Here is a 12990-nt window from a genome sequence, read left to right as displayed (position 1 = left end):
TCTCCCTGTGTCCCTATCCCTCTCCCTCCCTGTGTCCCTATCCCTCTCCCTCCCTGTGTCCCTATCCCTCTCCCTCCCCGTGTCCCTGTCCCTCTCCCTCCCTGTGTCCCTATCCCTCTCTCTCCCTGTGTCCCTATCCCTCTCCCTCCCTGTGTCCCCATCCCTCTCCCTCCCTGTGTCCCTGTCCCTCTCTCTCCCTGTGTCCCTATCCCTCTCCCTCCCTGTGTCCCTATCCCTCTCCCTCCCCGTGTCCCTGTCCCTCTCCCTCCCTGTGTCCCTATCCCTCTCCCTCCCTGTGTCCCCATCCCTCTCCCTCCCTGTGTCCCTATCCCTCTCCCTCCCTGTGTCCCTGTCCCTCTCTCTCCCCGTGTCCCTATCCCTCTCCCTCCCTGTGTCCCTATCCCTCTCCCTCCCTGTGTCCCTGTCCCTCTCCCTCCCTGTGTCCCTGTCCCTCTCCCTCCCTGTGTCCCTGTCCCTCTCCCTCCCTGTGTCCGCATCCTCCCTAACCCCCTCCTTTTTGAGCTTCCTTGATATTAATTGCTGTCCCATTGTGGGCTCCTCCTTGATCTGCCTGGCCCCTCCGTTGCTGAAATGCCCTGGGGATACCTCTCTACCTCAATATCCTGCTTTCACTCCTCCCTGGTCACTCCTCCCTGGTCACCTGCCATCAGTCTTGGTCTTATGAAAGGACTGTGTTGTTGTGGTCACAGTGCTATATGAATGCAGGTTGTTGTTGTTGTTGTTGTTGTGATGCCTCTCTCTCTCTCTCCCTCTCGCTGCAGGTTCCTTGCTCTACCTCCTAACCCTGACTCTGCTGCGCGGTGACTCTCGGCTCACCAGTCCTGAGGAATCAGCCCCCCTGCTGGAACCCACCCCCAGGGAACCAGCTCCGAAATACACCTGACACCAGCACGCCAAGGGGGGAGGGGTGTGTCTGACTGGGGGATGGGGTGTGTCTGACTGGGGGAGGGGGGTGTGTCTGACTGGGGGAGGGAGTGTCTGACTGGGGGGGGGTGTGTCTGACTGGGGGAGGGGTGTGTGTCTGACTGGGGGAGGGGGGGTGTCTGACTGGGGGAGGGGGTGCGTCTGACTGGGGGAGGGGGTGTCTGACTGGGGGAGGGGTGTGTGTCTGACTGGGGGAGGGGTGTGTGTCTGACTGGGGGAGGGGTGTGCGTCTGACTGGGGGAGGGGGTGTCTGACTGGGGGAGGGGTGTGTCTGACTGGGGGAGGGGGTGTGTCTGACTGGGGGAGGGGGTGTCTGACTGGGGGAGGGGTGTGTCTGACTGGGGGAGGGGTGTCTGACTGGGGGAGGGGTGTGTCTGACTGGGGGAGGGGTGTCTGGGGGAGGGGGTGTGTCTGACTGGGGGAGGGGTGGTGTCTGACTGGGGGAGGGGTGTCTGACTGGGGGAGGGGGGTGTCTGACTGGGGGAGGGGTTGTGTCAGACTGGGGGAGGGGGTGTGTCAGACTGGGGGAGGGGGAGTCTGACTGGGGGAGGGGTTGTGTCAGACTAGGGGAGGGGGAGTCTGACTGGGGGAGGGGTGTGTCTGACTGGGGGAGGGGGGGTCTGACTGGGGGATGGGGGGTGGAGGGGGTGTGGGGAGGGGTCTGGCGTTCTGATGCCAGAGGCCATGCTCAGACTGAGGTGCAGTGTCACTGATGGAGATGTGAATTAATTCAGTGCAACTACCTCAAGTAGAGATCATTGTTATTAAAATGAGAGGCAAGAAATGGCCAACATTTTTGTCGCTGTCAGTAATTCCTGACATTCTCTGCAATTTGATCCCTCAGCTCCTGCATTGGGGTCTCCTTATGTTTCCCAGAAAACCAGTCATTGCAAAGTCCGCAGTCTCTCAGAATCCCAGAACCAATCCAGGAGGAGATGGATCCGTCATTGTACCCGCCCTGACTCCCCTCACTCAGGGACCCTGCAGAACATCGACAGATTCTACCTCTCTCACACTCCCACACGACAGATCCCAGACTCAAACACTCTGATGTGTCAAAAGGTTTCTCTTTCTTCAGCAATGATTTATTTTCATAGATTCCCTACAGTGTGGAAACAGGCCACTCGGCCCACCCAATCCCCGGTGACCCTCCAGAGAGTACGCCATCCAAACCCATCCCTCTACGATTACCCCTGACTCATGTACCTAACCTCTACATCCCTGAACACTATTGGTAATTGAGAATGGCCAATTCACCCACATCTTTGGACTGTGGGAGGAAACTGGAGCACCACAGACACGGGGAGAATGTGCAAACTCCACGTGGTCGCCCGAGGCTGGAATTGAACCTGGGACCCTGGTGCTGTGAGGCAGCAGTGCTAACCACTGAGCCACCGTGCTGCCCATTTTTAGCAAGCCTTTGACAAATTAGAACAAATTCCCCAGCGAGGGAGAGTTTCTTCCCAGACCAGGAGATAGGGTCCTGCTTCAGAAAGGTCACGGTGAACTCACTGCACACGTCCAGTTACAGCTGTCCCCACATCAGACCATACAGCCCGTGAGATCTGATGTGTGCGTGCACAGCATGGTTCTCTGGCTGGGGGAGGGGTGGTTCTCTGACTGGGGGAGGGGGGTCTCTGGCTGGGGGAGGGGATGTTCTCTGGCTGGGGGAGGGGGGGTTCTCTGGCTGGGGGAGGGGTGGTGTCTGACTGGGGGAGGGGGGGTTCTCTGGCTGGGGGAGGGGATGTTCTCTGGCTGGGGGAGGGGGTGTCTCTGGCTGGGGGAGGGGGGTGTCTCTGGCTGGGGGAGGGGGGTCTCTGGCTGGGGGAGGGGATGTTCTCTGGCTGGGGGAGGGGGTTCTCTGGCTGGGGGAGGGGGGTCTCTGGCTGGGGGAGGGGGGGTGTTTCTGGCTGGGGGAGGGGATGTTCTCTGGCTGGGGGAGGGGGTGTTCTCTGACTGGGGGAGGGGGGGGCTCTCTGGCTGGGGGAGGGGGGGGTTCTCTGGCTGGGGAGTAAACCTGGTCCCAATGTAAGAATGCAAAGGAAGAAATATCTTCCTGATGTAATCTCAAGGGGTAGGTTGGCCTCAGAGCAGCTGTGAGCTGCCCCACTGAACCAGAAATGTTGTTAAATGTTGTTTAAGCTGCGTTCCCTCTCTAAGGGCAGTATGGGTCACTCCACAACACATGGACTGCAGCTCCCCCCCCCCCCCCCCCACCTTCTCAAGGGGCAACTAGGGATGGGGAAATCAATCCTGGCCCAGCCAGGCGTGGCCATGTCTCACAAACCAATAAAAATAATTCTACAGTACCCTGCAGCAGCGAATGTTTCTTGTGTTCAAAGGTTCACATTTTCATAACTCTCAGTTTCACGCACTGATAAACCATCTTGTGTTCTCTCTCCAAGGGGGGAGTCATCTGTCAACAAAGGCTGATCTTAAAAGCAGAGCCCTCCAATATTGTATGTGGACACATGCTGCCTCACAGAGGGGAGGGTGTTGGGGGGTGGAGGAGGGTGGGGCAGAGTGGGTGGGTGTGAGGGGTTTTGGCAGGAGGGGGATAGGGTTATGGAGTTGGGGTTAGGGGAGGGGGTTTGTGGGGATGGGATGGCGGTGGTCACAAACCCAGCCTCAGAATATTCCATTTCTCTCAGTAGAGCTCCCTAAAAGATGACCCACACGTTTCCTGCTCCCAGATAGGGATTCAGCTGCTGACCCACCAGCCCTGGTGACCACCCGGTCCAGAGGAAGATGGCAATCTAAAAAGGAATAGATTAGATTCCCCTACAGTGTGGAAACAGGCCCTTCGGCCCAACAAATCTAGACTGACCCTCCGAAGAGTAACCCACCCAGACCCATTTCCCTCTGACTAATGCGCTTAACACTATTTCCCATGGCCAATTCACCTAACCTGCACATCTTTGGACTGTGGGAGGAAACCCATATAGACACGGGGAGAATGTGCAAACTCCACACAGACAATTGCCCGGGGGTGGGGTGGATATCGAACCTGTGAGGCAGTAGTGCTAACCACTGAGCCATCATGCTGCCCCAGAGAAAGGGAAGACAGTAGAGTCTTTGCTCCTTGTAACTGAGGGTAAAGTGGGTCAGGATCAGGACCAGTCAACCAGCAGACTTGCAGCATCCAATTTGTGGTGAACTACATTGGGTGCAGATCCCGTACCCGAGTGGGGAGACAGTTGGTACGGGGAGATTTGAGGATTGCACAGGGTTTGGGAACAGAATTGGTGGGGTATGAGGATCTGGGCAGCACGTAGTAAGGGGGGGGCTTTCTTCTTTCATAGTTGTGGCATCCCTGGCTGGGTCAGCATTTATTACCCCTCCCACGCTGCCCCTTGAGAAGGTGGGGGTGAGCTGCCTTCTTGAACCGTTACAGTCCACCCACTGTGGGTTGACCCACAATGACCCCAGGGAGGGGATTGCAGGATTCTGACCCAGTGACACTGAATCAACAGCGATATATTTCCAAGTCAGGATGGTGAGTGGCTCGGAGGGGGTGATGTTCCCATGTATCTGCTGCCCCTTGTCCTTCTGGATGGAAGTGGCTGTGGGTTTGGAAGGTGCTGTGTGAGGAGCCTTGGTGAAGGTCGTACACACTGCTGCTCCTGAGTGTGATAAAGAATTTGGGCAATAATAAATATATGAGGTGAGGTCAGAGTTCAGCCATGATCCCATTGGATGGTAGAACAGACTTGATGGGCTGAATGGCCTACTTTTGTTCTGATTTCTCTCTCAAGATAAACCCAGTGTCTGATACACTGGAATAGAGCTTCACTTTCTCTCATCTCCATGTTCCAATGACAAACCTCCTTATCCCACAGCACTATTGTGGGGCCCACCTTAATTAAGGGATGGCCAAAGACCTATTGGACACAGGATAGAGGGGCACTCCAGTGTGACAGAGGCAGCCGTGAGCATTGTGTGGTTAAACTGATTCTGAATGAAAGATAGAGAAGGTGAACAGGGATAAATCCTAAAGCAGTCAAATAATCTGATCCTGTTAATGATTCTCAGAGAAGGTAATGAGTTCCGACATCTGATACATGCAGCATCTGACCTCGGTCTAACTCACTGCTCAGAGACTGGATCCCCTTTGAGAGAGAGAGAGTGTGTGTGTGCCAGAGACAGAGACAGCGAAAGGAAGAGCAGGATGGATAATAACTGCTGGCCCAGCCAGTGATACCCACATTCCTGAATTCATCAAAAAAAACACATGTTCAAGTCTTTAGTGATCTCCCTCCTGGGAGGATCTGGCTCAGGTCAGTAGGTCAGCCCTGAATTCCCTGACCAGGGCAATCATTTCTTCCTATTGTCATGATCACTTCCCCTTAATGCCCTGAAAACTTTGATCTATTTACCATAACCATCTAAATTCCAGGGCAAGGAAGCCCAGGTTTTGGTCATCTGTCTTTACAATAGAACAGAGAACAGTACAGGCCCTTCGGCCCATGATGTTGTGTAGAGCATTTATTTTAATCTACCTAACCCACACACCCCTCAACTTACCGCCGTGCATGGGCTTGTCCAGTACTTGCTTAAATGTCCCTAATGTCTCTGACTCTACTCCCACTGCTGGCAGTGCATTCCACACACCCACCACTCTCTGTATAATGAACCTATCTCTGACATCTCCCCGAAACCTTTCTTTAATCGCCTTAAAGTTGTGACCCTTCGTAACAGCCAATTCTGCCCTGGGGAAACATCTCTAGTTATCTACTCTATCTATGCTCCTCATTACCTTGTACACCTCTGTTAGGTCACCTCTTTCTTCCTTCTCCCCAGTGTGAAAAGCCCTAGCTCACTCAGTCTCTCTTCATAAGACAAGCCCTCCAGTCCAGAGATAATTGAGAGGGGGGGGGTGGGGCTGTGGAGAAGGTACCTAAAAATACTTTTGGGTCCACGTCCCCCGACAACCCACCCTCCCATCCTGGCACCGTTCCCTGCCACCGCAGGAACTGTAAAACCTGTGCCCACACCTCCTCCCTCACCTCCATCCAAGGCCCCAAAGGAGCCTTCCACATCCATCAAAGTTTTACCTGCACATCCACTAATATCATTTATTGTATCCGTTGCTCCCGATGCGGTCTCCTCTACATTGGGGAGACTGGACGCCTCCTAGCAGAGTGCGTTAGCAAACATCTCCAGGACACCCGCACCAATCAACCACACCGCCCCGTGGCCCAACATTTCAACTCCCCCTCCCACTCTGCTGAGGACATGGAGGTCCTGGGCCTCCTTCACCGCCGCTCCCTCACCACCAGACGCCTGGAGGAAGAACGCCTCATCTTCCGCCTCGGAACACTTCAACCCCAGGGCATCAATGTGGACTTCAACAGTTTCCTCATTTCCCCTCCCCCACCTTACCTCAGTTCCAACCTTCCAGCTCAGCACCATCCTCATGACCTGTCCTACCTAGCAATCTCCCTTCCCACCTATCCACTCCACCCTCCCCTCTGACCTATCACCTTTATCCCCACCCTCACTCACCTATAGTATTCTCAGCTATCTTCTCCCCAGCCCCACTCCCTCCCATTTATCTCTCCACCCCAGAGGATCCCTGCCTCTATTCCTGATGAAAGGCTTTTGCCCAAAACGTCGATTTTCCTGCTCCTTGGATGCTGCCTGAACTGCTGTGCTTTTCCAGCACTACTCTAATCTAGGCTGTGATCTCCAGCATCTGCAGCCCTCATTTTCACCACAGACATAAGACTGCCTGGTCTGTAATTCCCAGGGATTTCCTATTCCCTTTCTTGAACAGAGGAACAACATTCGCCTCCCTCCAATCATCTGGTACTACTCCTGTGGAGAGTGAGGATGCAAAGATCCTCGCCCGAGGCTCAGCAATCTCATTCCTCACTTCCCACAGTAACCTTGGACATATCTGGTCTGGCCCTGGGGACGTATCCATCATGAATCTTCCCAGAATTTCTAGCATTCCCACTTCCTTAATATCAATCTGTTCCAGCCTATTAACATGCTCCGAAATGTTCTCACTATCAACAAGGTCCCTTTCTCTAACGAATATTGAAGCAAAAAACTCATTTAGGGCCTCTCCTACCTCTTCAGACTCCAGGCACAGGTTCCCTCCACTATCCCTGACTGGTCTTACCCTCTCTCTGATCGTTCTCTTATTCCTCACATAAGAATAAAACGCCTTTTTGGTTTTCCCTCATCCTTCCTGCCAAGGCACTTTTTGTTCCCCCTCCTCGCTCTCCTCAGTCCATTTCTGAGTTCTTTCCTAGCTACCCTCTAATCCTCTAATGCTGTGCCAGATCCTTCTTCCTCAACCTTAAGTAAGCTTCCTTCTTCCTCTTGACAAGAAGCTCCTCTTCTCTTGGCATCCATTGGCTCCATCCAGACCATCTGCACTAAGGATGTTCCAAACAATATTGGGGAAGTTGAAGTCACCCATAACAACAACAACTCTGTTACTTCTGCACCTTTCCAAGGTCTGCTGTCCAATCTGTTCTTCCATCTCTCTGCTGCTATTGGGTGTTTTCTATAGACCCCCCGATAAAGTGACTGCCCCTTTCCTGTTACTGACTCAGTAGACAAACCCTCCTCAATAACCTCCTTTTCTGCAGCTGTGATGCACTCTCTAATTCACAATGCTACCCCCCTCCTCTTTTACCCCATTCCCTGTTGTTATTAAAAGGACCAAACCATGGACCATCCAGCTCCCATTCCTGCCCCTGGGAAACCCACGTGTCTGTTATGGCCACAACATCGTAACCCCAAGGACTGATCCATGCTCTACGTTCATCACTCTTATTCCTGACACTCCTGGCATTGAAACAGACTCAAGTTTTTTTTTGTAATTATATTTATTAGCAATTTTTTAAAACTTTACAAACATATAAAATTATTGAAAAAAATCAATCACAAATATCAATCTAATAAAAAGAAAAAAAACACAAATTACAGTACAACTACTGTCTCCTAACTGCTAACCTACCCTCTAATACAAAGCAAACCCTAACACTGTGCAAAGCAACTCCAAAAAAAGAAAAAAAAGCAACATAACCCAAAAAACCCCCAGAAAATACAGAACAGCTATGCTCAACGCAAGGCCCCCAAACAAAGGAACAGGAGCATTGTATATATACCTGTATTAACTCAGAAGACCCTCTCCAGGGCCCAGGGCTTGACAAATCTAACCATCATGGTTAATCAAATGCCCTAGTTAAGGTAACTGACAAATCTATATCCAAATAACTCAAGTAGGGCTGCCATGTCTTATAAAAATAGTCTGTTGTGTGGTGCACCATGTTTGTAAAAAAGTCCAAGGGAATGTGCTCCACAATTAATTTCTGCCACCCCAATTCTTCAGAAAATTCTTCTGTGCACAGTATGCAAGAACATTAAGTAGTTTCTTCCCATGCCCATCTAAAGATGGTAAATCTGGTAGACCTAAGAGGAGAGATATCGGGTCTACTTTGACTTCAGTCCTCAATCCCCTCCCTATCTCTCCTGCCACGGCGCTCCAGTAAACACGGAGCCTGTGGCCTGTCCAGAAGCAATGGGTAAGAGTACCTACACTTATTTTACATTTGGGGCACACTGGAGATGCCCCTTTTTAAAGCTTCACCAGACGGTCTGGTGCCAGATGAACCCTGTGCAGAATTTTTAACAGCGTAGCGCATGTTCTATCACAGATAGAGATCTTTCGAGTATTCTCCCATATGTTCTCCCATGTTTCAGAAGAGACCTCCACTCCTAACTCTTGCTCCCAGACCTCATGTAACCGGTTAATATCCTGCCAGGCCCTGCTACCCAGCAGGCAATAGAGGGCACTAACCAAAAGGGTGCTTGTAGAATGTAGCAACAACCTCTCGGTATCGGACTTACAGGGCTTAGTGAGAAGCGTAGTCTTCTTCTGGATGAAATCCCTAACCTGAAAAAAACGGAAAAGATCTGAAACAGACACAATTTAACCCATTCCCTATCCCTATCAACTGTGTCTCCTTCCTGACAGACTCTCTGCATTCTATTTCTGCCCATTCAACAATCACCCTGCCCTCTGGTTCCCATCCCCTGCCAAACTAGTTTAAACCCTCCGGGAGTGCCCCTTCAGTTTAAGAGCGACTCATCCTTCACGTACAGATCCCACCTTCCCCAGAAGGTACCTCAATGATCTACGTATCTGAAGCCCTCCCTCCTGCACCGGCCCTGTAGCCACGTGTTTAGCTGCCCTCACTCCCTGTTCCTCACCTCACTAGCACCTGGCACTGGCAGCAATCCTGAGATTAAAATTCTGCTCATCCTGCTTTTTAGCTTCCAACCTAACTCCCTGAAATCACTTTTTAGACCCTCATCCCTTTCCTGGCTATGTCATTGGTGCCAATGTGTACAACGATTTCGGGCTGTTCACCCTCCCCCTTCAGAATCTTGGAAACCCGATCGGCGACATCCCGGACCCTGGCGCCAGGGAGGCAACATACCTTCAAGGAGTCTCATCACAACTACAGAATCCCCTGTCCGTTCCACTAACTACTGAGTCTCCTACCACAAGCACTTTTCTAATCTCCCCATTCCCTTCTGATCCACAAAGCCAGGCTCAGTGTCAGAGACCTGGTCACGATGGCTTTCCCCTGGTAGAGTTTAGATCAGAGTGGTGCTGGAAAAGCACAGCAGGTCAGGCAGCATCCAAGGAGCAGGAAAATTGGCGTTTCAGGCAAAAGCCCTATGCCAGCACCACTCTAATCTAAACTCTGGTTTCCAGCATCTGCAGTCCTCACTTTTGTCTAGATGATTTCCCCTGGTAGGTCGTTCCCATCCCCCCCCCACCAACAGAATCCAAAACAGTATATACATTATTGAGGGGAACAGCCACAGGGGATCCCTACACTGTCTGCCTGTTCCCTTTCAGTCCCCTGATTGTAACCCATCTACCTTCTTCCTGTACCTGAGGTGAGAATACCTCCCTGTAATTCCTCTCAATAACCCCCTCTGTCTCCCAAATGATCTGAAATTCATCCAGCTCCAGTTCCCTAAAGCGATTTACAAGGAGCTGGAGCTGGGTGCATTTCCCACAGATGAAGTCAGTGGGGACACTAGTGGTGACCCTCACCTCCCACATCCTACAGTTATTAACCCTTTAATAACTTATCTCTTGTACAGGCAGAACACGCGCTGAGCAGGAGCAGACACAGGAATGCTGAGTCAGTGAGGTAATATATTTGGGCTTTTGCTTGGTACAGGAAGAAGGTAGATGGGTTACAATCAGGGGACTGAAAGGGAACAGGCAGACAGTGTAGGGATCCCAGTAGCCCCCTTGTCCTCGCTCTCACTGCTCCCGTTATACTCCTTGTAATTCAGGTTTTGTTCTGGTCAATCTCCCCGCCCTGAGGGACACTGCTCAAAGCCACTCATTGTCACCCAGCTGTGGTCTAACCAGGTCGCTATGTCAATGGAGTTAGACTCCCACTCACTCATATTCCAGTTACTGAGGTCATATTCCATCTGCCTTCCTGATAAATTTCTGCATCTGTTCATGATTTTGTCATTATCTATAAACCTGGGCAAAAGGACTGTGTGGGTATTGATCGTATACATCCCTCTAAGCCAGGAGGCTTGGGTTCAAGCCTCACTTACTCCAGAGACGTGTAATAACGTCTCTGACAGGATGGTTAGAAAAATACAAACCCGGACAGCTCCAAGTCTTAGAGCTTTACTGTTTACACTTACCTTCCATTTATCTTCAATGAAACCAATTTGTCCCAGATTAACAGGTTCACTGGTACCACCTAGTGAAGGGAACAGCATCCACACAGACAGCAGCTCTGACGAGGAGTCAACTGGACTCGAGACGTTACCGTGCTCTCTCTCCATGGATGCTGCCTGACCCACTGTGATCTCCGCATTCGTTGTTTCCAGAACAGATTCCCGCATCTGCACTAACGTATTCCTAAATATTCGGAATCATTTGACTTCTCAGGTTACAGCTGTGGTATTGTAGAACAATCCATAGGACAGCATAAAGAGAAGGAGCATTCAACAAATCCCCTCTGACAGTGCGCACTCCCCCAGCACTGACCCTCCGACAGTGCGGCACTCCCCCAGCACTGACCCTCCGACAGTGCGCACTCCCTCAGCACTGACCCTCCGACAGAGCTGCACTCCCTCAGCACTGACCCTCTGACTGTGCCCACTCCCTCAGCACTGACCCTGTGACAGTACCCACTCCCCCAGCACTGACCCTCCGACAGCGCGGCACTCCCTCAGCACTGACCCTCCGACAGCGCGACACTCCCTCAGCACTGACCCTGTGACAGTACCCACTCCCCCAGCACTGACCCTCCGACAGCGCGACACTCCCTCAGCACTGACCCTCCGACAGCGCGACACTCCCTCAGCACTGACCCTCCGACATTGCGGCACTCCCTCAGTGCTGACCCTCCGACAGCACAGCACTCCCTCAGTGCTGACCCTCCGACAGCGCGGCACTCCCTCAGCACTGACCCTCCGACAGTGCGGCACTCCCTCAGCACTGACCCTGTGACAGTGCGGCACTCCCTCAGCACTGACCCTCCGACAGTGCGGCACTCCCTCAGCACTGACCCTGTGACAGTGCGGCACTCCCTCAGCACTGACCCTGTGACAGTGCGGCACTCCCTCAGCACTGACCCTCCGACAGTGCGGCACTCCCTCAGCACTGACCCTGTGACAGTGCGGCACTCCCTCAGCACTGACCCTCCGACAGTGCGGCACTCCCTCAGCACTGACCCTCCCACAGTGCGGCGCTCCCTCAGCACTGACCCTTCACCAGTTTGTGCTGTTATTCACTGGAACACTTCAACATGCCGAGGACAGACATGTGTGTTAAATTGACAGGCTACAGGAAGGTCAGGGTCCTGCTGGCGTACAGACTGGAGATGTTTTGCAAAGCAGTCACCCGGTCTGCATTTGGTTTCTCCAAAGTAGAGTCGGCCATATTGGGGGCAGCAAAGACGATACACAAGGTTGGAGGAGGGACAGGTGAAAGGATGGCCTGGTCACTGGCTGTAGTCCCGGTCACTGGCTGTAGACCCGGTCACTGACTGTAGTCCCGGTCACTGGCTGTGGTCCCGGTCACTGGCTGTAGTCCCGGTCACTGGCTGTAGTCCCGGTCACTGGCCGTGGTCCCGGTCACTGGCTGTGGTCCCGGTCACTGGCTGTAGTCCCGGTCACTGGCCGTGGTCCCGGTCATTGGCTGTAGACCCGGTCACTGGCTGTAGACCCGGTCTCTGGCTGTAGTCCCGGTCACTGGCCGTGGTCCCGGTCACTGACTGTGGTCCCGGTCACTGGCTGTAGACCCGGTCACTGGCTGTAGTCCCGGTCACTGGCCGTGGTCCCGGTCACTGGCTGTGGTCCCGGTCACTGGCTGTAGTCCCGGTCACTGGCTGTAGTCCTGGTCACTGGCCGTGGTCCCGGTCATTGGCTGTAGACCCGGTCACTGGCTGTAGACCCGGTCTCTGGCTGTAGTCCCGGTCACTGGCTGTGTTCCCGGTCACTGGCTGTAGTCCCGGTCACTGGCTGTGTTCCCGGTCACTGGCTGTAGTCCCGGTCACTGGCCGTGTTCCCGGTCACTGGCCGTGTTCCCGGTCACTGGCCGTGGTCCCGGTCACTGGCCGTGTTCCCGGTCATTGGCTGTGGTCCCGGTCACTGGCCGTGGTCCCGGTCACTGGCCGTGGTCCCGGTCACTGGCTGTGTTCCCGCTCACTGGCTGTGGTCCCGGTCACTGGCTGTGTTCCTGGTCACTGGCTGTGGACCTGGTCTGATTTGCTTTTCCAAAATGCAGCACCTCACATTGATCTAAATTAAACTCCATCTGCCACACCTCAGCCCACTGGCCCATCTGATCAAGGTCCCATTGTACTCTGTGGTAACCCTCTTCGCTGTCAACTACACTTCCAATTTTGATGTCATTTGCAAACTTAGGAACCACATCTTCTATGTTCACATCCAAAACATTTATATCATTGACAAAGAGCATTCAATGAATGATTTTTAGGTTGGAGATTGGTGGATTCTGGTTGGGTGGGGGAC

The 12990-nt window shown here is 53.0% G+C and overlaps 1 protein-coding gene across 1 annotated transcript in view; it reads left to right on the top strand.

Annotated features, from left to right (window-relative positions):
* Window positions 1-12722, top strand: part of LOC132825773 (uncharacterized) — a 43463-nt gene extending 30741 nt beyond the window's left edge. The window contains exons 8-9 of the mRNA XM_060841237.1: window positions 11797-11924; window positions 12465-12722. Of these exons, the coding sequence (XP_060697220.1) occupies window positions 11797-11924; window positions 12465-12722 (386 nt within the window). The remainder of the gene's footprint in view (window positions 1-11796; window positions 11925-12464) is intronic.
* The last annotated feature ends 268 nt before the right edge of the window (window positions 12723-12990 follow it).

Source organism: Hemiscyllium ocellatum, chromosome 21, assembly GCF_020745735.1.
Source record: "Hemiscyllium ocellatum isolate sHemOce1 chromosome 21, sHemOce1.pat.X.cur, whole genome shotgun sequence".
NCBI lineage: Eukaryota > Metazoa > Chordata > Chondrichthyes > Orectolobiformes > Hemiscylliidae > Hemiscyllium > Hemiscyllium ocellatum.
Note: the sequence above shows the minus strand (reverse complement) of the source record. Positions and strands in the feature narration are given on the sequence as shown.